We start from the raw sequence: 23,041 nt of genomic DNA on the forward strand, positions 1-23,041 counted from the left end.
TGCAAAAGGTGGCAAAAGATATTTAATGGCCCTTACAGCCAAGAGCCCATTTGTAGAGGTGCAGCTGTCTATATACAAGAGTTCCTGTGACATCACAGGCTTTGTTTTGAGGCTATGCATGTGTGCGTGTGTGTGTGCTTGTAACCCCAGGGTGGGCTTGTTATCTGCTAAGGGGTGAATGAGCTGTTTGGAAGAAGGGGGGGAAAGAAGGAGGAGTGGGTTATCGCCCCCGCTGGCTCTGAGTGATGCATTATATCTCTCTCCCTCAATGCTACCCTCTTCTTGCCCCCCCCCCCCCATCTCTCTACCATCCCAGGAAGTCATTTACAAGATAGCATGAATGAAAATATCCATCAGTACTACTATGCGATCTGTGAGTGACACAATATGTGCGTGTGTTGAGAGACGGCCAAACGAGCAAAAGGGAGGGAGGGAAGGGGGAGGTGCAGTGACTGGGGGGAGAGCTGAGAACAAAAGAGACTAATCTGAGCGAGATGACATGTAACGGAGGAGTCAAATCAGGGGAATTAGGGTTTAGTGTCCCTTCACCTCGTCCGCAGTCACTTAAAGGGGCCATATCACCTGTCTACAGACGAGAGCACATCAACAGGCATAAACACCAGGCAGCGAGAGTGAAAAATGAGGTGGGGGGGGGGGGGGGGTGGTGGGGGGGGGGGGGTTTAGTTTAGGTCTGCTTCATTCAGATAGCATTTCAGCCCATTGTTTGAATCTCAAAAGCATGTTTTGAATTCATTCCCTCTGCTGCCTCCGAGACATTTTTCATTGAGCTGCTATAACACCTATTTCAGTAAATGTGAAAGTTAAAAGTGTGTGATGTGTTCTTCACACATCTGTGCTATCAGTGGAGAAGTGGAAAGGGGAGGGACGTTGCGTTTAAGCTGTGCTGGGTGGGGGTCTACGTACGAGGGGGAGGGTTTGAATTTTCTCTTCTTTTTTGGGGGAGTTGAAGTGTGTGCTGTCGGAGAGAGAACCACAGCAGGGCCTTTGTAGTCAAGTGCTCTCACTTCCTCAGTAGCCATTAGTTTGGTTTCTTTCACTTGCCTCCACCTCGCAATAAAACAGCGCACCATTCAACCAGGCTAAGAAGCAGGGTGACAAAGTTCTGTCTTTCTAAACATGTAGCTAGACAATCATGATGCTACATTGCACTGAAAACTGGTCAGCACGTCTCTAATTACAATGTCACTCCTGAGATCAGGCGTCAGGATATTCAATGTATTACCTTGACACACACACACACACACAACTATTTTCTCCGCCTGGCTCATTGTTCAGCCAGCCATTCTCTTACGGTTGCCAAGCGTGCCTAATCTAAAACACACCTCGTCTCAGCCAAAGAGCCGTGTCCTACTCTCTCAGTTACAGAGCAAATACGAAGCTGTTTAATTTGCTGCAACGTTCCAGGACAAGGGAAGGGGAGGGATGAGCGGCTCTTTTTAGAAAGCAACAAGATAGGGGGGTTTCTTGTAGCGAGGCAACACCACTGGAAAAACTGCAATGTAAAAAAGATGCATGTGACAGTATCATGTCAATATTTATTGAAACGATGCAAAGGACATGACATTTAGGATGCAAAATGGGGCTGGGTCCAGACGGTCCTTTTTTTCTACAGGTCAACTGCCTAAGTAACTCATTTCAGGAGCAAAAACTGAAGCTGGAGCTTGGTGAGAAAATGACATTTGGTCCGTTTCCCAACACACATTTTGTTTGGATTAACTTGGTGTTCACACTGGCATCTTTATCATGAGGCCTGGTAAAAAGGATACCGGTCCATTTTAACTGAACCAAACCAGTCGTGTGAACATACCCCATAAAGATGAAGAATTTCCAACTAATACGGAATGGAAAATTGAATGACAATGGCAAATAAAAACTGCATGTGGAACACAAGTGAATCTGGAAATGAATTGAATAAATGTCTGCCAACTGATGTTTGACCATCTCGCTCCCTTGAGTGCACTGATCCCAAAATTCAATGGCAAAAGGAATGCAATAAGGGAACCACAGGGGTGTGAGGGAACCAGCAGGCAAAAAAACACAAAGCCTGTGAGGAAGAGTGATGACCAAGGCAATGCAGGGATCCACATTAGGCTTCCTGAAACGAGTGCGGAGAAAATAATAGCCTCATCATGTTGAATTCAGAGCACACCATCTTAATGAGGAGAACAGTGTCTGTCATTGCCATGGTGAATCCCCAGCTTTAGTAGTCTATAATAGGGGTGGTCCTCTCATGTTGTGTTATGGCGTACTCATACTAGGCCAACTGAACCGTGCCAGACTCGGTCGAGATTCGCCCTCCCCCCGCTGCTGGCCTGTAACGCGAGTTTTTTTTAAGCATTTGGGTTTTGATCCACTAAGGTGTGTCATCACGTCATTCTACAACATTTCATTTTATTGATATTGTGAAAGGCGGTGGTTGTCGTAAATAACTGGCGAAAGGAGGTATCAGATGAATTATTCAAGAATACAATTGTGTGTGTGTGCACGTGTGCCAAGTGCATGACTGAAGGTCCACTGGGCTTTTTGTGACTGGATTATTTGTAGGTGTCAAGGTGGTGGTTGTCATTGCCTGGTGACCAGTACAGGGTGTACCCCACCTCCCGCCCAAATTCAGCTGGGATAGGCTCCAGCTCACCCGTGACTTTAATGATTATAAGCGGTACAGAAAACAATCGTTTGTGGCAGCCCTAGCGTGTGTTTACTCACTTCATTGCTGCCTCGTGCCACTTCCTGCCGGGTTATCCCTGTGGGGAGGCCTGACAGGTAATGAAGGCCTGGAGGTGCACAGATGCTTGAATCCTCAACTCGCCTCTCTCTCACTCGCTTAGCACCTGCCCAACAGTTCTTCCTTGTTCTGACTGGAAAAACATTGGGAAATGCATAGCAGGCCAAACTGTCAGCCCCCTTGCAACAGGGCAGGCCTACAGCTGACTGAGCTCCTAAGTGAGAACAGAGGCTCTTTGACACCCAGCCCACCTTTTCCGCTCAGCGAACCTAGGCGTTCTCATTTACCAGGCGGCAGGTGGTTGAATTCCACTAAAAAATGTTTTTTCCCCATGGTCTCCAAGCGTGGGGAGATGTGGGAGAGCAGACAAGGCTTTTAAAAATAGATCTATGCAGTTTAGGGACAAGCTACACATTGTTGTGTTTCAAGACAAGATGACTTGAAGGGCTTGCCCCCCTTGTTAGCCTGACTGCAAAACGCTTGTTGATCAGCAGCTTGACTCGAGATGTGCTGTGCGGATCTGGCTCCAAGCCCAAAAGGTGTCCTGGCTCATGAAAAAGTGTCCCTTCATGTACTGAACCACACTATACTGGCTCTTCAAGAGGAAATCCATACTCCGGAATAAAATAGAGATATTTTGTTGATTGTTTGGTTGACATTGAAACAAGATCAGAAGTATTTTGGTCCTGTTTGATTGCTAGAAGGACATTGTCTAGAAGGTGAGTGCAATAATCGGTAGGGTACAACCAAACATTAACACTAGAAAATTTAATTCCAATTTTCAACAGATTATTTTTTTTAAACAAAAAATATGACATTCAGTGACTAAAATTATAATGTTGATAAAATAGAGTACACGCGCCGATACACAATAAGTCATACTTTACTAATAGAATTTAATTACTGGTGGCACATGCTCTGTGTTACTGCCAACAGCTGGTCCTGGTATAAGGGAGAAACGGGGCAAGGAAGATGGGGGTTATACAGCACCGTGTGTCAAACATATTCATGCTGCACAGCTTAATCGCTGTGCACCTGACACACAGAGTGACACAGACAGAGTTCCGTGGCGGTTGCAGCAAAGAGCGCCAGCTGTCCACATCAACAACTCTTCTCAACACCCGTGCACACACTTTATAAGGTTTTTCTACTGGTGAGCCTGCGATCTCACTCGCACACACTTTATAAGGCTCTGTCACTACACTAATCTGCCTCTCTCTGAGGGGAATTTACTAAATTAAATCAATTATTGTCTTTATCTGAGCCAAAGCAAGCTCACCTACCACGTACGACCACTGTGGCAGCCATATTGTGCGATATACACGGGGGTGGGGGGAAGAAATGCAGAGTGCGCTGGGGAGGGCAGGTGGTTTCCATTAGCTCCCGCCATTTTAAATAGACCAGCCAAAAGGCATTGAGCGAGTTCAGAAGGAAGGAGGCATGCTATGGCAGCCTGCCACCTGGAGCACCAAACACGGTTTTGCTGTAGAGAAGGGAACCATGTGTATGCTTTCTGTGCATGACACCACAGCATGAGTGTGTTCGCCAGAGATAGGAGAGGACCAGTGCGACTGCAAAAAATACAATAAAAATGCATTGTCTACACTATGTGACGTGTGCTTGTGAATTTGCACGACTGGTCATCAGCATAGTGTGTGCCTCTTTATTTTATTTTTTTGCACCTGCGTGCCTCTGTGTATTACTGTACCAGTGATTTCCCTCGTGGCTGTTTGTAATAATCGCCAGAGAGAAAATCAATAAACTGAGTTTTGAGCGGTGGGTCTGGAGGTGCCTATAGGAGATGGTTAAACCACAGGAGACAGATTTATTTGGCGGGCACTGGATGGCAACTGTTCTGCCCACTGGCCAAGCATACAACCAGTACAGGACACTTTCTTGTGCACACCAGTACATGCACTACTTCATCTCTTTAAAACTGCAGCAAAGCGAGTTTTAGCTGCAGGACTACCTACCGGCTGATTGCACATCTCCTTCCACCCTTTTCCATCCAGTCGGCTCTAAGCTGCCTGAACCCATCTCACAGGATAGAGAGGCTAAGCTGTGTGGGTGGCTGGAGATTAGGACTGTGAATACTATTTCAATACTAACTCACCTTTTGTGATGACACAGAAATGTGTATTTGTAGGTTCCATGATATGGAAGCAATCAAAACACTCTTTGGGGTTGTTTCATGTACAGTGTTTTCCGTTTTGTCCCCCTGATGCTAGTCCCTCTCCTCCAGTCGGAGGCTTTGCAAATCCCTCACCCAGGGTGGTCAGTTTTACATATTGTGTGTCACTAGACTGCTATAAAGGGATTTAACATTTAGTAAAGCATAATCCATCGCAGGCTTTGTGCCTGCCTAAGCTGCACACATCAAATCTGATTGCAAGAAGGCTGCTAGCAAGCAGGAGGAGAAAAACATGCAGAGCACTCACAAACAGAGCTTATCACTTGAACAATAAGTAGAGGAGACAGCAGGAGGTCAGTTACTGAGGTGGAGGATCTTCTGGTTGACAATGGGTGGTAAATTGCATACTAGTGTAGTGGCTCATCCCTGATCGAAGACAGCCTAGCGCAACTAGAGTGTGGAAGAGCAGGGGAGGGGGGGGAAAGGTTGTGACAACCAGGCAGCTCTCGACCTGTCAAGCTAATTGAAGGAGAAGACAGGAAACATAAATATTCCCCATCAAGCAGGCACCGGCTCCACTGTTCGCTCAGATGTGGAAATATAAATATTCGGGAGGGCTAATCCACTGAGGCGCTCGACTTTGTTTATGTGCCTTTTGAATGTTTCATTGATGTGACTGACTGCTTACGTTTTTTTCTTTGTCAATCCTCCTTACCCACCCCCACCATCCGCATAGTTGAATTATGAGACAAAGCCTTGGTGCGCTGTCTATTAAACATGGGAAAAGGCTTCAGTGCAGTCTGTGCAAATTATTAGACAGAGAGATGTAAAAAGGGAGCAATAGCCAGGTTTTGTTGGAGTGAGTCTGCTTGTTTAAGGATCCCTTTTGATACCAGAGAGATCATTCAGCTAACAGTTATGGCAGGCTGTTTTACAGCACTAATGCCGTCCCTATTGTGGCTCATGGAAAATGAAGGATTGCATGATTGGGTGGTAACGTGTTGGAGAGGATTGTCTAACACACTGGCTTTAAGTTCCTTTATCTTTCTGTTTAATAAACAAACACCCCATTACTTGACCTTTTGCTTGCAGTTAGATAAATGGGAGGGCACAGCAGATATGAATAAGGGAAATAGAGACAGGGGATGCACACCTATTGGCTGTCTTAAAACGTGTGGACAGTCTAAGTACAAGTAACTGCTAATCAGCAAGAACATTAAAGGGGAAGTTGAATTCCAAGCTTCGTGATTTTGCTGAATCCATCCAATACTGCAAAGACTCAAACACTAAAGCGCTTTTTGTTCTCGGAAGGAGGAAAGCATACTTTCCGGTGAGTTCGATAATGTTTGTATAAAGTCATTCTTGTGGCCGCCATCACTATCAGATCATCTATTGAAGTACCACTTTGCTATATTGACTCAGCCCGAGACAAAGCACGGAGAGGGTCAACTTGGAATCGATTGTATGATGGATTGGCCTTTATCTTGAGGCAGTAGTCGCAATCTGTAAGTAGCAAATTGTAAAGGGCAGATTTGTTACTTTTTATTTCCAAACCAAGTATATAAACAACAATGTGCGCTAAAAGGAAATGAGAGTGCATTGTCAAGTTGTTTAAGATGATCTTTATTTGGGAGTTTGATGAATGGGGATTGACTGGGCTTACTACATTTAATGAGCGGCCATGCCAATATGCTGCCCCCCCTGCTGATAATTAGATTAGACAGAACAAGGCCTTACCTCCTGGTCTGTAAACAACATCGTCTTCTGTGATGAACGACGTGATTTCGCCATTCTCTGTGCGCTCGTAGCGGGACTTCTTCTTGGGCATCTTTTTCTTGCCCTTCTTGCCGGCCTCCTCGGCCGTGCCACTGCCTCCACCTGTGCTGCCGTTGTCGTTGTCCTCATCCTCGCTGTGTTCGCTCTCTGCATAGTTCTTGGCGCCACCTTCCAGGGTACAACTGCGCCTGGGCCTGGAGCTCTCGCTTTCACCCCGTTCCCCGTCTTGCCGGCGGGACTTCCCGGACTCCCTCTTGTCCCTGTCCCGATCTCTGTCCCTGTCCCGTTCTTTCTCCCGCTCCTTCTCTTTGTCAGCCGTCATGATCCGCCACGTGCCTTCCTCAGTCCTCTCACGGCTGGGCCTCCGTGAAAGGTAGACTGTGAGCCTGGGCTTCAGTCTTCTGAATTTACTTGTCAAATCCAGGGAAAATTTGGCCACACCAACAATCCCAGTGTTTCAGAAGAGCTGGGGGAAAAAAGAGGTAGAAAAAAAACAAGCGTGAGCGTCATCTTTGCTGGGCAGAAGTTAATAGTTTGTGCATGAGCAATACATGATTGCTTCAAGAGGCCATGTGGCTGGGGAGACTAGCAACAGTAATTGTTGGCAGCATCCTCTACAATCATTAACACTTGTGAGAGCAGATTTACCAAACGGACAGAACCTTCTAGCTTCCTGCTAAAACATTTGCCATCTTTCAACAAGGCATTATTATGTGTACACAGTAAAAGGATGTTGAAAAGAAAGTCAGAACACAATATAAATGGAGGTCATAGCTGAATAACTAAAACAAAACATGGGAGGATGAGGCTAGCAGCCAATAAACGTGTCAGGGGGGGCTTTTCAGTATAAACAGCACGGGAGCGAACAGCATGATGCTCACTGACAGTTTGCTGGCCAGCTTCTCTGCAAACCATCTGTAATGACACCAGGCTGAATTTTATTTGCTGTGTATGTGTGTGTACACTGGCTTACTGGACTGTGCCACACTCCAAGCCCTTCACCACAGCCACCACTGTGTTGATGTCAAATGACAGGTCTGGAGGGAAGAACGCAGCAATCCAGTGGGTTGGGAAATGGGGTCATTTTCAGCTATCCCAAAAACGTCCTGGTAGCATAATGAAAGCCTCCAAGTGGGCAAAGTTGAAGAAGCCTGCTGTGCGCACAACTCTTGTTACAGGCTCAACACTTAACGCCCGTGTTGCCCTCGCTAACCCCAAAGCAACAAATTAACAGGAACTAGTCATTACATTCCCAAGCGGGACAAGGTAACCTGTGTTACCATGGCTGTGATAGTAGAGTGAGGAGGCTCGAATGGCAGTCTGTGAGGAAACGAGCATTTACAGTAGGAATTGTGAAACACGAGAAACACACACTCCCACGCACACAAACACGTACACGAGAGGTGTGTGGTGACGACCGTGCTCCTAAGCAGCGGGTGCTGTCACTTTGAGAGCAGACACCAACTGACAGGGCAGCTGCTTCTGTTGTCGGCTTGCTCGCAAACACCGGGCCTGATTAAACCGCAGCCTCGTCACAGCCCCATTAATCACCTAATGATGAGTTACCACGGCGACCACTGGGCTACCAGCCTGTATGCGCAGGGGACACGTTAATACGTGCACGGTATTCAAGGGCTCGGGAGACTTCTGCGCATGTGTGTGACACCTTCGAAACTACCCCCGAGGCCCCCTGAAGTGTCCATATGCAGTAGCTTGTCCTGTGAGGTCTGAGGAACATGAAAACACTGAAGACTGCTGCATTTGATAGCACAGCTGTAATCGTGGGGGCCGCCAGAATCAGTGTATGAGCCAAGTGCCTCTTCTCTCCTCTAATTAGAAACATAAGCCTCTTTCTATGAAACCAACAAAATTACAATTTGAGGGCAAGGTCATTCCACTTTGAAGTTGGGGGCTCACTAAATATCTTTACAATCTAGGTGCCATTAGTTTTCATCTGGATTTACTTTAAAACAAGTTCTCTGTATCCTGTCACATAGCTCACGGCATCCTCGATGCATAAAGTAACCATAAGAGAGCAAAAAACTCTTAGTTTACATTATTTCAAAAGGCGCTAGAAAAAGCTTTGCTCATATGAAGCTGGAGAGTGAAGCAGATTAACAAAGGAGCAGTTTGAAGAAGACCATAGCCGAACTAAGTCGGTGTGAAGTCGTAATGGTGAAAAGTCTTAACGGCGTGATGGCTGATTGAGTGAGAGAAAGACGTGGAGCAGAAGGCGAAGGTGAGCGAGAAAGTGCTCCCCCCACTCGCCGAGAAACAAAGTGCTTTGGGGAAGGCAGTGGCGTGAGGGGCCAGGTGAGCCTTGGAGCTATTACACATCAATCACAGGGCCAGGACCTTTTGAAATATACCAGCTGTCTTAATGGAAAAGGGAGGGAGGAGGACAGTGGCTGGAGAGGAGTTGAGGCGGTCCGAGCCAACGATGGCTAATCCACCATTTACATTAGTGCAACGGAGTCAAGGGCTTGCAGCCAGCGGGGCCTGGACTCAAATGCATTTCACTCTTTCTAGAGTCTTTTTAAATGAGACTTCTGCCCTGAGACAGCCTCACAGTTTGTGGCTCGATTCAAACATCAACCCCCACAATGGCCACACAGCAGGTTTCTGTTACAAAACCAGACCATCCCCCAGTTTCTCCTGTGCATCACTTAAACAAAGCCAAGTTGTATTCAATTTACTCTCCTTCATTAACTTATTTTAATGACAGTTTAATTTGCCTAAGAATAAACCACATTGGGAGTGGTTTTTTAACAATATTTTTTTTTATTTTATAACCTTTTTGTTTTTAACTTCACCCGCATGGAGCTAAAGACGAAAGAAAAGTAAAAATGTCTGCAATGCAATTAGTTTTGGAGGCAAACTTCTATCGTCATTATGGAATTCTGTAGATTTTGTAGAACTATGAAGTAGCAAAATGTGATTGGCATGGATTTACAGGCATCTTAGCAAAGGGATAGAATGAAACACTCCCATGAATACAGATTAGTGACGAACAATGTTAGCGTGAAGATACTGGGGGTATTTAACAATGAGCGTAGCTCCAATTAATCCCAATAAACCAACCAGATCCTCGGCACTATGCGGATCCAGGCTGTTGTTGAGATGCAGCAGGTTTTTGTCAGATCCAATCCATTACAAGCCACCAAGAAACAAGTGCGCAATGAAAGGCTCAGCTGGAGGTATGGGGTAGGGCACTTCACGAGGGATTCTTTGTGGTGCCTGCACTCCGCCTTTACCGCCTTTGTCTTACCTTGTGTAATCACATCTCGCTTCTTTCTCAAGAGCCGTCCGTTTCAGTTTGCTTGTCTGCTTCACTTGTCTTTTAATGCACTGACGAACGACCACATCACCTCCCTCTAAGTTGCTCACAAATGTGCCATGTATAAAGTGAACGAGTTTGGTGGGTATCTACTTAGACTGATTGGAGAAAAGTAATCGATTAATCAGTTTCAATCGTGAAGCTTCGATTCAAACTGCAACAACACTCTCTTACATGGATCAGCACTAGGGATGGGCATAATAATTGAGTCATAATATATATATATATATATATATGTAATTCTGTTGATTACATGGAATTGATTCGTGACCATGTCTTCGAGATATGGAAATGGAGTGTACTTTGCTGCAACTAGAAGAGGCACTTCAGATCTTAACTAGTTTGCAGAAAAACAAAAAAGACTAACATGGCATCAGCTATGGGAGCTCCTCTGGGCAGTATTATCCGGCTCATCTTTTTCAAGATGGCGCCTACCAGTGTGGCCGCCTCGGTAACGCGCTCTCTAGTATTGTCTTCGTTTTTGTGTTTTTCGTCCGTCTTTGGAGACCTTACACGACTCACTTACACAAGGGGAGACCTGCTAACCATCAAGGAGGCTACTCCGGACTTTCTGTCACCAACTTTCGAAAATCCGCTCAGTTTTTTCCCCGAGTTACTCACCGGAGCGGCGTCCGCGGTTTTCGGCGCATGGATGCGGAAGCGGCGCCACAGAGGAAAACGAGCCGGAATTCAGGTGAAACTCCGCAAGAGAGGACACAGATTGGCCTTCCCGTCGATCCACCTCGCGAATGTACGCTCCCTACCCAACAAAATGGACGAGCTTCATCTTCTGTTAAAGACCAGTAAAGACTTCGGACGTTCCGCGGCCATGTGCTTCACGGAGACCTGGCTTTGCGACGCTGTACCCGATGGCGCCGTCACGCTTCCCGGCTTCAACATTCATCGAGCGGACCGCGACATGGAATCATCGGGAAAAACGAAGGGCGGCGGGATATGCCTCCATATAAACGAAAAATGGTGTACGGACGTCACGGTGCTCAGCACACACTGCAGCCCGCATTTGGAGTCGCTGTTTCTGAACTGTAAACCATTTTACGCGCCACGTGAGTTTGCATCGTTTATACTGGCTGGAGTCTATATCACACCGCAAGCTAACACGAGCGCCGCATTGCTAACGCTCGCCGAACAAGTCAACGAAATTGAAAAAAAACACCCTGACTCACCCCTCATTATTCTCGGGGACTTTAACAAAGCTAAACTCAACCACGAACTCCCTAAATACAAGCAGCACATCGACTGTCCTACCAGGGAAAATAATACTTTAGACCACTGCTACACTACGGTAAAAAACGCATACCGTGCTATACCTCGTGCAGCCCTGGGCTCGTCTGATCACTGCTTAATTCACTTAATACCGACGTACAAGCAAGAACTTAAATGTGCGAAGCCTACAGTGAAAACAGTCAAAAAGTGGACCAATGAAGCAAAGATGGAACTTCAAAGCTGTTTAGACTGCACAGACTGGAGTGTCTTTGAAAATTCAGCTGGCAGCCTGGATGAATATACGGACACTGTCACATCCTATATCAGTTTCTGTGAAGAGGTTTGTGTACCAACAAAATCATTTCGGACATTCAACAACAACAAGCCGTGGTTCACTGCTAAACTTAAGCAGCTTCGCCAAGCTAAGGAAGATGCATATCAGAGCGGGGACAGGGCCCTGTATAATCGAGCTAGAAACCAGCTTACTAAAGAAATTAACATTGCAAAGAGGATCTATGCAGCAAAGTTGGAAAAACAGTTTAGCGCGAACGACTCGAAATCAGTCTGGCGTGCATTCCAATCGCTGACTAATTACAAGCGACGATCCCCCCAAGCTGAGAACAATAGCACACCAGCCGACGACTTGAATACCTTCTATTGCAGATTTGAAAAGGACAGTTTCACTCCACACACCAACCCGGCCGCACCCGCGACCACAACCACACCTCTGACTTCTGCGTTAACCATCCATGAACAGGATGTGAGACGCATCTTCAAACAACAGAAGATTAACAAAGCAACAGGACCGGACCATGTGTCCCCATCCTGCCTCAAAGTCTGCGCGGACCAGCTCGCTCCAGTCTTCACTCAGATCTTTAACAGATCTTTGGAAATGTGCGAAGTTCCATCCTGCTTCAAACGCTCCACCATCATTCCAGTCCCCAAGAAACCTGCAATCTCTAGTCTGAATGACTACAGGCCTGTCGCTTTGACATCTGTGGTCATGAAGTCCTTTGAACGTCTCGTGCTGGACCACCTCAAGAGTGTCACAGGTCCCCTGCTGGACCCCCTGCAGTTTGCCTACCAAGCGAACAGGTCTGCGGATGATGCAGTCAACATGGGACTGCACTTCATCCTAGAACACCTCGACAGTGCAGGGACCTACGCAAGGATCCTGTTCGTGGACTTCAGCTCAGCGTTCAACACCATCATCCCTGAACTCCTTTCAACCAAGCTTCTCCAGCTCAGCGTCTCACCTGCCATCTGCCAGTGGATTTACAGCTTTCTGACGGGCAGGACACAGCAGGTCAGGCTGGGGGAGGCAACCTCATCCACACGCAGCATCAGCACTGGGGCGCCCCAAGGTTGTGTCCTCTCTCCGCTGCTCTTCTCTCTCTACACGAACGACTGCACCTCAGCAAACCCGACTGTCAAGCTCCTGAAGTTTGCAGATGACACCACTGTCATCGGCCTCATCAAGGACGGTGACGAGTCTGCATATCGACAGGAAGCGGAGCGGCTGGAGCTGTGGTGCGGGCGACACGACCTGGAGCTGAACACGCTCAAGACGGTAGAGATGATCGTGGACTTCAGGAGGCATCCTTCGCCACAGCTGCCCCTCACGTTGTCCAGCTGCCTTGTGTCAACCGTCGAGACCTTCAAGTTCCTGGGAATTACAATCTCTCAGGACCTGAAGTGGGCGAACAACATCAACTCCGTCCTCAAAAAGGCCCAGCAGAGGATGTACTTCCTGCGGCTTCTGAGAAAGCACGGCCTGCCACCGGAGCTGCTGAGACAGTTCTACACAGCGGTCATCGAATCGGTCCTGTGTTCTTCCATCACAGTCTGGTTTGGTGCTGCTACAACAAAGGACAAGCTCCGACTGCAACGGACAATCAAAACTGCTGAAAGGATTGTCGGTAACCCCCTACCCACCATTGAGGACTTGCACGCTGCCAGAACTAAGACAAGGGCGTGCAAAATCCTCTCGGACCGTCTGCACCCCGGTCACCGGCTCTTCCAGCTCCTTCCCTCAGGTAGGCGCTACCGATCAACGCTAACTAGAACTAGTAGACATTCCAACAGCTTCTTCCCTCTTGCGATCAACTTCTTAAACACCTAACCTATAATTCCATTACAACAAGCTGGCAATTTTTTGACTTGAGTTCGTTGTCACATTTCTGTGGGGCCAATTATTTATTACTTGTGCACTCACTGTAGTTGTCTCGCCATGCTGCACTATTTGCATATACTGGCCACTCATGCCAGAGTAGCATCTGCTCCATTTGCACACTGATTGAGGAGTATCTGTAACATTTGCACAACCGACATTGTCCCAGATGATCGCACTACTTGTCACTTTAAACCGCATACGCTCCTTGAAGTCTCAGCGCCCTTTGCACAATGGTCATTGCACCGGACTATTGCAATATTAGTCGTTCGAACTGCTCTAAGTGCTAGAGGACTCTGCATCTTTTTGCACAATTGTTTTTTGTCAATGTCTTTATGTCCCCAAAGTGTTCTGTAAATTGACTGTTTGTTGTACTAGAGCGGCTCCAACTACCGGAGACAAATTCCTTGTGTGTTTTGGACATACTTGGCAAATAAAGATGATTCTGATTCTGATTCTGATTCTGAGTATGACACTGGCATTCAAACGGGCTATCGGAAACATTCAGTAAGATTCTTCCATCCTTTTAAAAAAACATTTTTGAAAACCCTTTTTTTTTTTTTTAAATAACTACACCTTCACATATTATTATTCAGCGTCTGCCTACATTGTCATTTAGTTTCAAGCAATGGCACAAAAACGACGGCCTGAAAATCAATCTAGGCGAGAAACAAAATAGCGATAAAACATAACCTCTGGGGGAGACCTACAATGATTAATATGAGACTATTCAGAAAGAGTGCCTTATCTGTGTGTGTGAAATGTGATACATGTGTTGTAATATACTATAGAAGTATCTGCAGTCGAGTACTTTCAACCTCACATTGATAAGGATCAGATTGTGTGCACCACAGGGTTTAAGCCGCTCCTCCAGCTCTCCAAGAAGAGTAAATCCTTTTCTAGTTCCTGCTGCGGGCGTGTGCACGAGTGTGTTTGTCATGAGATGGCCAAACGGCCTTAAGGGCGGGAGGCTGGTACACGGCCCAAGATGTCTATTATGCTGTATGCCAGCAGCCCAATAGTGGCTACCTTCATGATGTAGTAGCTTGCAGTGTATGTACGGGCAGTGTGAGCGTAAGGCCATTTGAGGAGCTCAGAGGGTTTTCACGAGGCATCATATTTTCACTCGGCTCCTGAGGGAAATGCCGAGGTTGTGTGCATGGTCATCTCTCCCCTTTCTTGTAAATGAGGCACTCTTGAGACCAGCGAGGGACCTCTGCGCCAGTGCGATTGATAAGAGGAAATTGGCGAATGTGAGGCATGTTCTGGCGAATAGCGTTATCGTGAATATGGCTCTGTGGCTCTTTGGGATAGCCTTTTGGCAAGGAATATGTTTCAAAAAGGTTTTTGTGTGCTTAAATGTACTGAATTGATATATATGATATGTATACATCATATTTATATATGATATATATATATATATTTATCTGTAAAATGGAGCGGTGCTTAAGAGGTTAGAGTAGAAAACGTCAATGTGACATTTAATCCGTCAGATGGATCACAATGGAAGGGGGGAAAAAATGTTTTGTTTTGGTTTTGTTGTCTGTCAGAGTGTCAAGAGTGAAAGATCTCAAGATTGCAATGTTGGGGCACTCAATCATAAGCCACTTCTTGATGTTCAGCAATCAAACATCCCACCATTTTCTCTCTCATATCCGCCTGCATACAGTACTGTCGGCTTAATAATCTTATCCATCAATTCAACTACAACTGGTAGTCTAAATAAGTGTGGTGAGTGGAAGAAATGTATTCATGAGGCTGTCCTACATCCTCCAGCTACCACCCAGAGTGATGTGACAGATAAAACAGCTTGGAGGCTTGAGACTGGCAGCGCAGACCAGAGGGGGCAGTGAAGGGTGTCTCGGAGAACATCCCCTATAAACAAAATTATTAGGTCAGTGCACAAAACCATTCCCCAACTGATATTGGTGAGCAATGTTGAGGGAAATTCTGCACTCAATCGTGGCGCAGATGGTTGGGAGTGGCTGAGGGACAAACCCCCATTCAACACCATATAATACCACCATAGGATGATACTACATCTCATTAGAGAAGTCCGTTTTCATAACCCAACCAACCATAACCCTTTCAAAACAATAAAACAAAAGGATTCATCTTCTGAACACTTTCATTGTCCTGTAGTCTCAATATTACTGCAACAGTATTGTCGCAACCAGAGATAAGACTCACAAATCATCTCGTACGAGCCGCAGCTCGACGCTGTCAGCGAACCTTCCCCGCTTGACAGTTTGCTTGCTCAATGAAAAGAATGGCTTCTGAAAGCAGTCAGTGGGGGAGTGCAATATTTACTGTGTTCAGCTTTGAGACCCACCATCTCGGCTGTGGTGGCCGCTGATCCTCGACAAAGACAAGTGTGCCCTCTGAAATGCACATGAGGAGAAAATCATGAATTTTCTAATTGTGACCGTGGCGTGCATATAGTCACAATTTACAAAGCGCAGCTATAGACTAGGTGGGAAAGTGAATATTGCTGGGTGTGTTTTAACTTCCTCATTGCGCACACACAAAAAAATAGTGGGGGAAGTGGCCAGCAGTGATGAAAACGCTGCTGGAACAAGCAGGATCTGGCTTCAGTGCTCCCATATCCTCTGAGGACAGCTCATAAAACATGTAGCGTTCAGGACTGGGACTCTTACAGCAGTGGAATTTTAGTACTACAGGGTCCGACATTAAGAGTGGGGGCCCTTTCGGACAACCATGAGCCAAGTTGTGGTGGGCCTGTTAGAACCGGTACTGGATCCATATATTCATGATATAATACCTTAGGTTTCAGTGATTATTTCGTATTTAGCGTCTTTATACTGTTTTATTTTAGCTCCTTTAAGAAATTGATACAATTGAATTCATGGCTATGACTGTGTACAAATCCCACTAAAATCAAGGCATTATATTATTACAAATCAAAATGAACTGCATGAAAGAATAAATCAATCACAAATTATTAAAATATTTACTTAGCACTGACATTCCAAAAATGCACAATTTGATTTGATTTGATTTGATTTTTTTTTAAATAAAGGCAGCGGTCCCCAAAACGTTTTAGCAGCACTGACTGTTTTCATCGTGAAGACATTTTCTATTTGCACCACAGAGATACATTTTTGTTTTGGTGATAAAATGTATCCAAGAAAAGGACTTTTGGGCCATTTTCGGTGGCTGAAAATGTTCAGTCACGCCAGCGTCTATAGGTAGGTGGTGGCACAACACAGCGGTACTGGCCTCCGGGCCACCATTAAAGTCAAAGCCTGTGCCACAAAGACACGGGCTACACGCAGGTAGGCCATCCATCCATCCATCCATCCAGCCATCCATCCATCCATCCATCCATCCATTTTCTGAGCCGCTTCTCCTCACTAGGGTCGCGGGCGTGCTGGAGCCTATCCCAGCTGTCATCGGGCAGGAGGCGGGGTACGCCCTGAACTGGTTGCCAGCCAATCGCAGGGCACATACAAACAAACAACAATTCGCACTCACAGTCATGCCTACGGGCAATTTAGAGTCTCCAATTAATGCATGTTTTTGGGAGAGAAAACCCACGCAGGCACGGGGAGAACATGCAAACTCCACACAGGCGGGGCCGGCGATTGAACCCGGGTCCTCAGAACTGTAAGGCTGACGCTCTAACCAGTCGTCCACCGTGCCGCCGCAGGTAGGCCAGTTAATCTTAAAAATGTTTTAAGGAAACGACATGCATGATTTACAAGCTGCAGCGCAAACTTATGCTTAGGTCTTCACTTGAAAATAACAGGCAATTATTTTCATAAAACATGACCAGAGGGAGCCAAGAACAATCGGCTTTCTGGTACAACAGTACAGCGTACAACAGTCATCTTCAGTTTAAACTCAAACCCTTTTGAGTGTGAAATTGAGACTCAACTGATATGATGGCGCATGTGTTGTACCTCCAAGCGCACACACACAAGATGCATGTTTTAAGATTACTCATTACATCCTCTACTGTCCACAGTCCAAATAGGATACAACACAGCTGACTTCAGTCGTGACACCTTAAAAAACAGGGGGCTGTGGATCAGAAGAGGCTGTGAATCAGCCTCAGATATTCCCGGAATGTTAACGTTAGGCTTCAACCACGGCAGTCTTTTTTTCTGGCTTCTCTTTCTTTGACTGGACCATTAATGAAAGCTAACAACTTAACGCCTGCCTGCACAGCTCATTAAAGGTCAGAGGACAAAGACTGAAATTTATATTTGTCTATATGACAAGCCAACAGACACACGGCAAAGACTTTTTGCGCGGCGTGTTATAACGCAACTCGAGCGAGGGGCACACAATATATAGGAATACTGCATCCTATGTAAAAGCTTGTGCCGTGTCACTGAAACATATATGAATATATAATACCTATAGTCGTGCTAAAAAAATATTGGCACCCCTGGGGTGGCATTATTTCAAACCCCATAACATCGTAGTCATCTGACCTTTAAGTAACCCTGAGCATTTTCACAACAATTGTAAGTCCAGGCAACACTGCCATAGTGCTGCAGCAATTACATAACACTCAATGTACATGTCAAGTATAACATTTATTTTATTTATTTAAGATGGTCCCCTTAAGCTAAATGCCAACGACACCAGCTCGTCTAACGGGTCCCAAAAAAATATAATCAAAAGATTATATTATCAGTATCACCTCAGTCAAATAAACATCTTAATATACAATGTACAATTTAGATGTGAAGTATAAAATCTGTGGAACCTCTGAATTTTGAATGCACCTTCTTGTCTATAAAACACTGTACGGATTAAGTCCTGAATATATTGGACAAATGCTAATGGAATATAAACCCAGTAAAACGGACCATCAGGACTGAACAATGTGTCCAGTTGTCACTTAAACCGGCATTGACAAAGTCTGATTAGTTCTACAATTGGCCACTGTATACTGGCGCTATGGCACAATGCAGGCAGAGAACAGGACTGATGTATTTCCGGGTCACAGATATACAACATGACGAGTTCAAACCATAAGACGTGCCTCTCATGACGACGTTGCGTGCCATGTTCAATGTGGCAGATTTCCAGGCTTGTTTGGGGAGACAGTTTAATGATGCAATACATTGTTTCTATTTCGATAATTTTTTGTGGGAATCTTAAAATAAGACAAATTTGGAGTTTGACCAGCATCCCGAAACGAACTGCGTTTGACCTCGGAGGTTCCACTGTCATGTGAAGCCTGTGTCATGTTTAGTGCACACCACGTGCTGTGGTTATGGACAGGAAATGCCCTTGTAGCACTTCTGCCATCTCCAAGGGGAAAGGCAGGTTTTGCAGAGCTACGGTCAATGTTAAAATAGCTTTCCCGCTGCATCTGCAAGTGTACAAAAAGCCACAGAGAGCACATTCACTACAGTGGTGCATTCATTTACACGTGTCAATCTTAAAATGTGGAGGTCATTGGCACACATGGACATCCACATTCACAGCACTGTATTTGCAGTGCAGGTCAGCCTGTGTGTTCACCCAGTAAATGGCTGGAGTGTAATACGTCTTGACTCGTCTTTTTTTCAAATGCACCTAATGTACATTGCCGTCGCTCCTCATATATCACGGGGGCAAATGGCGCCCTTCACCCTGCTCCCTCCTGTACTCCCTTTAAAAGCTAAGGGAAGGGAGGGGGGGGGGGGGGGTTCAATTGACAGGCCTGCCAGCTTCATCACCGAGCACAAGAGGGGAGGGGTAACTGAATGAGGGCAAAAGCTGCAATGAATAATTATGCTTCATAATGTGACCCCATCTTATTTCCTTACCATCAAATGATAATTAAGAGTCTGCCTTTTGGGTCCAAAGGGACCTTGAACCCTTTCTGCTCACCATCAAATCAGTTCCTCTAAAAACATGCTTTTACCTTATTTATGATGCGAGTATTTCTGCTGGAGAGAAAGCACACCGTTCTGCTTCAGTCAGCAAAAGTGGATGGATCACTTTGCACAGCAGTTCCCTGCTTCCATCTCCTCACTTGCTACTCAGCAGGACAAACCTACGATTCAATCACGAGGAGGAAATTTATGTATCCATTGGAGTTTGAACAGCCGGAAATGCAGACTGTAGGACAGGGGTCTGACTTGACATTGTAGTTTAAATATATATATATATATATATATATATATATATATATATATCTGTGATGAGCAGTAGCAAAGTCAGTACTGATCGAAATGGCTTTACACTAAGAGCTTCATTGATCTTGGCACTCATTTGTGTAGATGAGGCTGAAAAAGGACACTGGTATCCAGGGATGGGAAGTGCTTCAAGAACTGTGCTGTGTTTACCCACCTATTTCCTACACCGACATACAAGATATGTTAATGCACACCAATCGCCGGGGCTGGCTGGAAGCCGCAGGGACCGGGAAACTTCAGTGAAAGAAATAAGAGCCGCAGTGTGACCCGAAAGCGCAATACATGAAAGGTGAAAGTAATTGCTTTCACAACAGCAATTTTGTAATGAGTAAACAGGGGGAACGAATACAGACGGGGAAGGCCCCATTACGCTTCACCACGATCCAGGCCAAAAATGTGAAAGCGAGCCTTTATCAAGTTGTAATTCATGCATGTGTCAAAAGTCAGACTAGGATCATGGCTTTCCACAAATCTGTACTTTACACTGCAATGACCTCTTAGCAGCGAGCAGCGATGCAAACCTTCAAATCCATTTTGTGTAAAAAGAAAGACATGAGACACAAGCCCTGAGGGTGATAAGCATGCGGAATGAAACGGACCAAAACCAAGGAGGTAAAGGGCAAAGCCATACAGCTGTTCCACCTCTGGTAATAGTTCAAGTGACATGTGCCATAACAGGATCCTTGTACATTAACCTCAGTGAGACACACACAAAGGAATTTGAAGTTCATGGAGGATTCACGAACGACTGCTAAATAACAGACAAAGTGCAGCTCTTGCCTTTCATCACTCCAGCAAATTAAGAAGAGTGACACACCTCACACACACACACACCACGCCAATAACCTTGGGCTGTGTAGTATCTACTAATGCTGTGGCTTTATGGAAGAGTATGGGCTTTAAATAGACCGCCCATTTCTCAGCAACAGTATGTAATAACTATTTCAGCCCCCCATTTTATCATTAAAAATTGATCCCAGCAGAGTGGCACATCACACTAAGGTGAGCACCATTGCAAAATCCAAATCATGCGTCTTCCCCTCAACGCTGCACCTCAGTGCACACAACAAAGGTATGTTTATAAAAGGGATTATCTACAAGTGTTCCTTTAATCAGCACATGGCAGAACTGTAGAAATCCCTCAACAGCCCAGTCCCAGAGGAATACCTTTCTGTGAAGCCTTATCAGGAAGAGGATCTCCTTCAGCAACAGCAAGCTGAGCGTTTGAGGATGAAAAGCCCGACTGCTACTACTACTCCTCCCTCCCTATGATGTCCTCTCTCCAATGATCTCAGAACAAAGGCCCCCCATTTTGACGAGGGGTTATGTTGTGTATCCTATTGGTTTCAATCCTCTTTGTTAGCTTTGTTATGCTAGCAAGATAAGCCCCTATGGTGGGTGGTAGGACGCACCAGAGCAAGTGGTGTATTGCATGAGCGGCAAAGCCGACAGTCTGTGAGGCGGGGGTGGGGTTGAGGGACTGTGGGCCGTATAGATCGCTAGGACACAGATGTCCAGTCTTATCCTTACAATGACTCACACTAACCCTTAGAACCGCATGTTTACAAACTGAACTGCTTATGAATGGGTCTTAACTTCATCTTTGGCCTCGCTTCCACCAAAAGCTGGAGGAAAATAAACCTACACAATTTTCCCCACCCTTCTGTTGGGTATTTGACTATTGCGAAAATTAATGTTCAATTAGTAGATTGTTATACTGTTTTTCAAAAGAACGTGAGGATATCTATGAACTGTTGAACTCCTGTTTCCATGCCAGTGTCATATCGAGCAGAATAATGCTGTCCAGATGAGTTTTGCCATATGTGGATGTCACTCAACTTCTCATAGTTAGCTACGATTTGACAAATGAGTAAAAACTGCATCTACACATCTCAATTACATCAGGACACAATTAGTTGATTAATCAATTACTATTCTTAGTCAAACTATTATGTGGATAAGCACACTGGAGTCTGTTGACTGGGTAAGAGAGAATTTGTCTTCCATGCAACAACGGAAGACACCATTTTCAAAATACTGTGGCTGCTTACAATTAATGTTGGCAAGCAGAGTCGTAGTGTCTCGTTCCCTTTTATTTGTTGTAGCTCATGCAACTATTGTTATCCAGCCTTAACACCCCACAGTAGAATCTCACACCAGATTAGGGTTTTGTCAAGATGAAGTCAACTGCAGCACTTGCTGGAACATGGCTATAGATCATTGTCCCAACACTGACCCAGACACTAACCTCCAGAAAGGCATGTTGGCGAACTGTATTTCTTTTAAAACTGTTTTTTTCTCTAGCAGATATAGTCAGCTCACTCCGTCATGGCAGCGTTACTCTTGGCTGGCTTTGTCATTGATACAACTAGTCACTCACTCAGTTGAAGCCTGCAAAACATTACAAGCTGTCTTGTTTAAAAGAGAGTATTCCGAGTGTGCTGTGATGTAGCAAGCATGGGCCAAAAAAAAAAAAAAAAAAAAAAAAAAAAAACAATGCATAAATATGAACAGAAAAGAAAAACAGCAAATGCCTCTGGAGAACAGATGAGTGGCAGAGTATTAGCCAGACACAGCATCATTGTCTAATGTTTAGACTGGAGAGGTCATGCTCCAATAAGCACAATCAAACCATGTGAGCATCTGTTGCCTTTAACTCTCTCCTCTCTTTGTTTTTTATGGCGCAGCGACACAGTGAATGATTTACTCAAGCTCTCCCATTTTCCGCATGTGGTTTACATAGTTTAAATACTTAGCCTGGCACAAGTCTGGGCAGAGCATAGACCTTTCCTTTCGATAGCAATATTCATCAACATGAAACACACGCTGGTATCAGCAGAGTGACTAGATAGAATCTTTTCAGTTTTTGTTTACTTATCAGGTTTGTGCAGTCATCCCTTCCAGAAAATTGCTCCCCTCCCTCCCGCAAAATGCTCTCTCAGCTTGACAATCAACCCAATTAGATGATCCTGTGAATTAACGCTAGTGATGCTGTAAGCGCTTTTACTTACATGCACGCACACACACACACGCCTCAAGAAAAGCCATTAGCCTGTCATTTTAGCATTAAAAAAAACACTAGATGATTTGCCGGTTCAGAGAGAGATCAGCCCCTGACATGCAGCCTGGGGCAGCTCAGAGTGTCTACCTAATTATTTTTGCAGGAACAAGGCCACTGGTGATCCCTGTAAGGTGCTCTCATTATGACCGGGTCCACAGAACAGACTGCACTATACTGCTCTATGCCTTAATCACTCATTATTAGTGGTTATAATGTTGGCAGTAGTCCAACTGATAATAACGTTACATCACTCATATCATTAGTTCTAAGATTATTAGCATTGTTATTGTTTTTCTTTTGTTTTGTTTTTTTGCTCTTAACGACCCTCTGTAGTGCATTCAGAGATTTGTTTCTAAATACATATACATGTTTGAAGATACTTGCTGAAAAAGTGAAAAGACAGAACTAGCGCTGGACGATATACTGTCTGATCAT

The 23,041-nt window shown here is 45.3% G+C and overlaps 1 protein-coding gene across 5 annotated transcripts in view; it reads right to left on the bottom strand.

Moving 5' to 3' along the window:
• rerea (arginine-glutamic acid dipeptide (RE) repeats a) overlaps positions 1–23,041 on the bottom strand; it is a 175,582-nt gene that overhangs the window by 76,543 nt on the left and 75,998 nt on the right. For all 5 annotated transcript variants that reach the window (XM_061672802.1, XM_061672818.1, XM_061672826.1 and 2 more), the window contains exon 2: positions 6,615–7,119. In XM_061672802.1, coding sequence (XP_061528786.1) covers positions 6,615–6,975 — 361 coding nt within the window. In that variant the 5' untranslated portion in view covers positions 6,976–7,119. The remainder of the gene's footprint in view (positions 1–6,614; positions 7,120–23,041) is intronic.

This window comes from Phycodurus eques, chromosome 1, assembly GCF_024500275.1.
Source record: "Phycodurus eques isolate BA_2022a chromosome 1, UOR_Pequ_1.1, whole genome shotgun sequence".
In the NCBI taxonomy this organism is placed as follows: domain Eukaryota; kingdom Metazoa; phylum Chordata; class Actinopteri; order Syngnathiformes; family Syngnathidae; genus Phycodurus; species Phycodurus eques.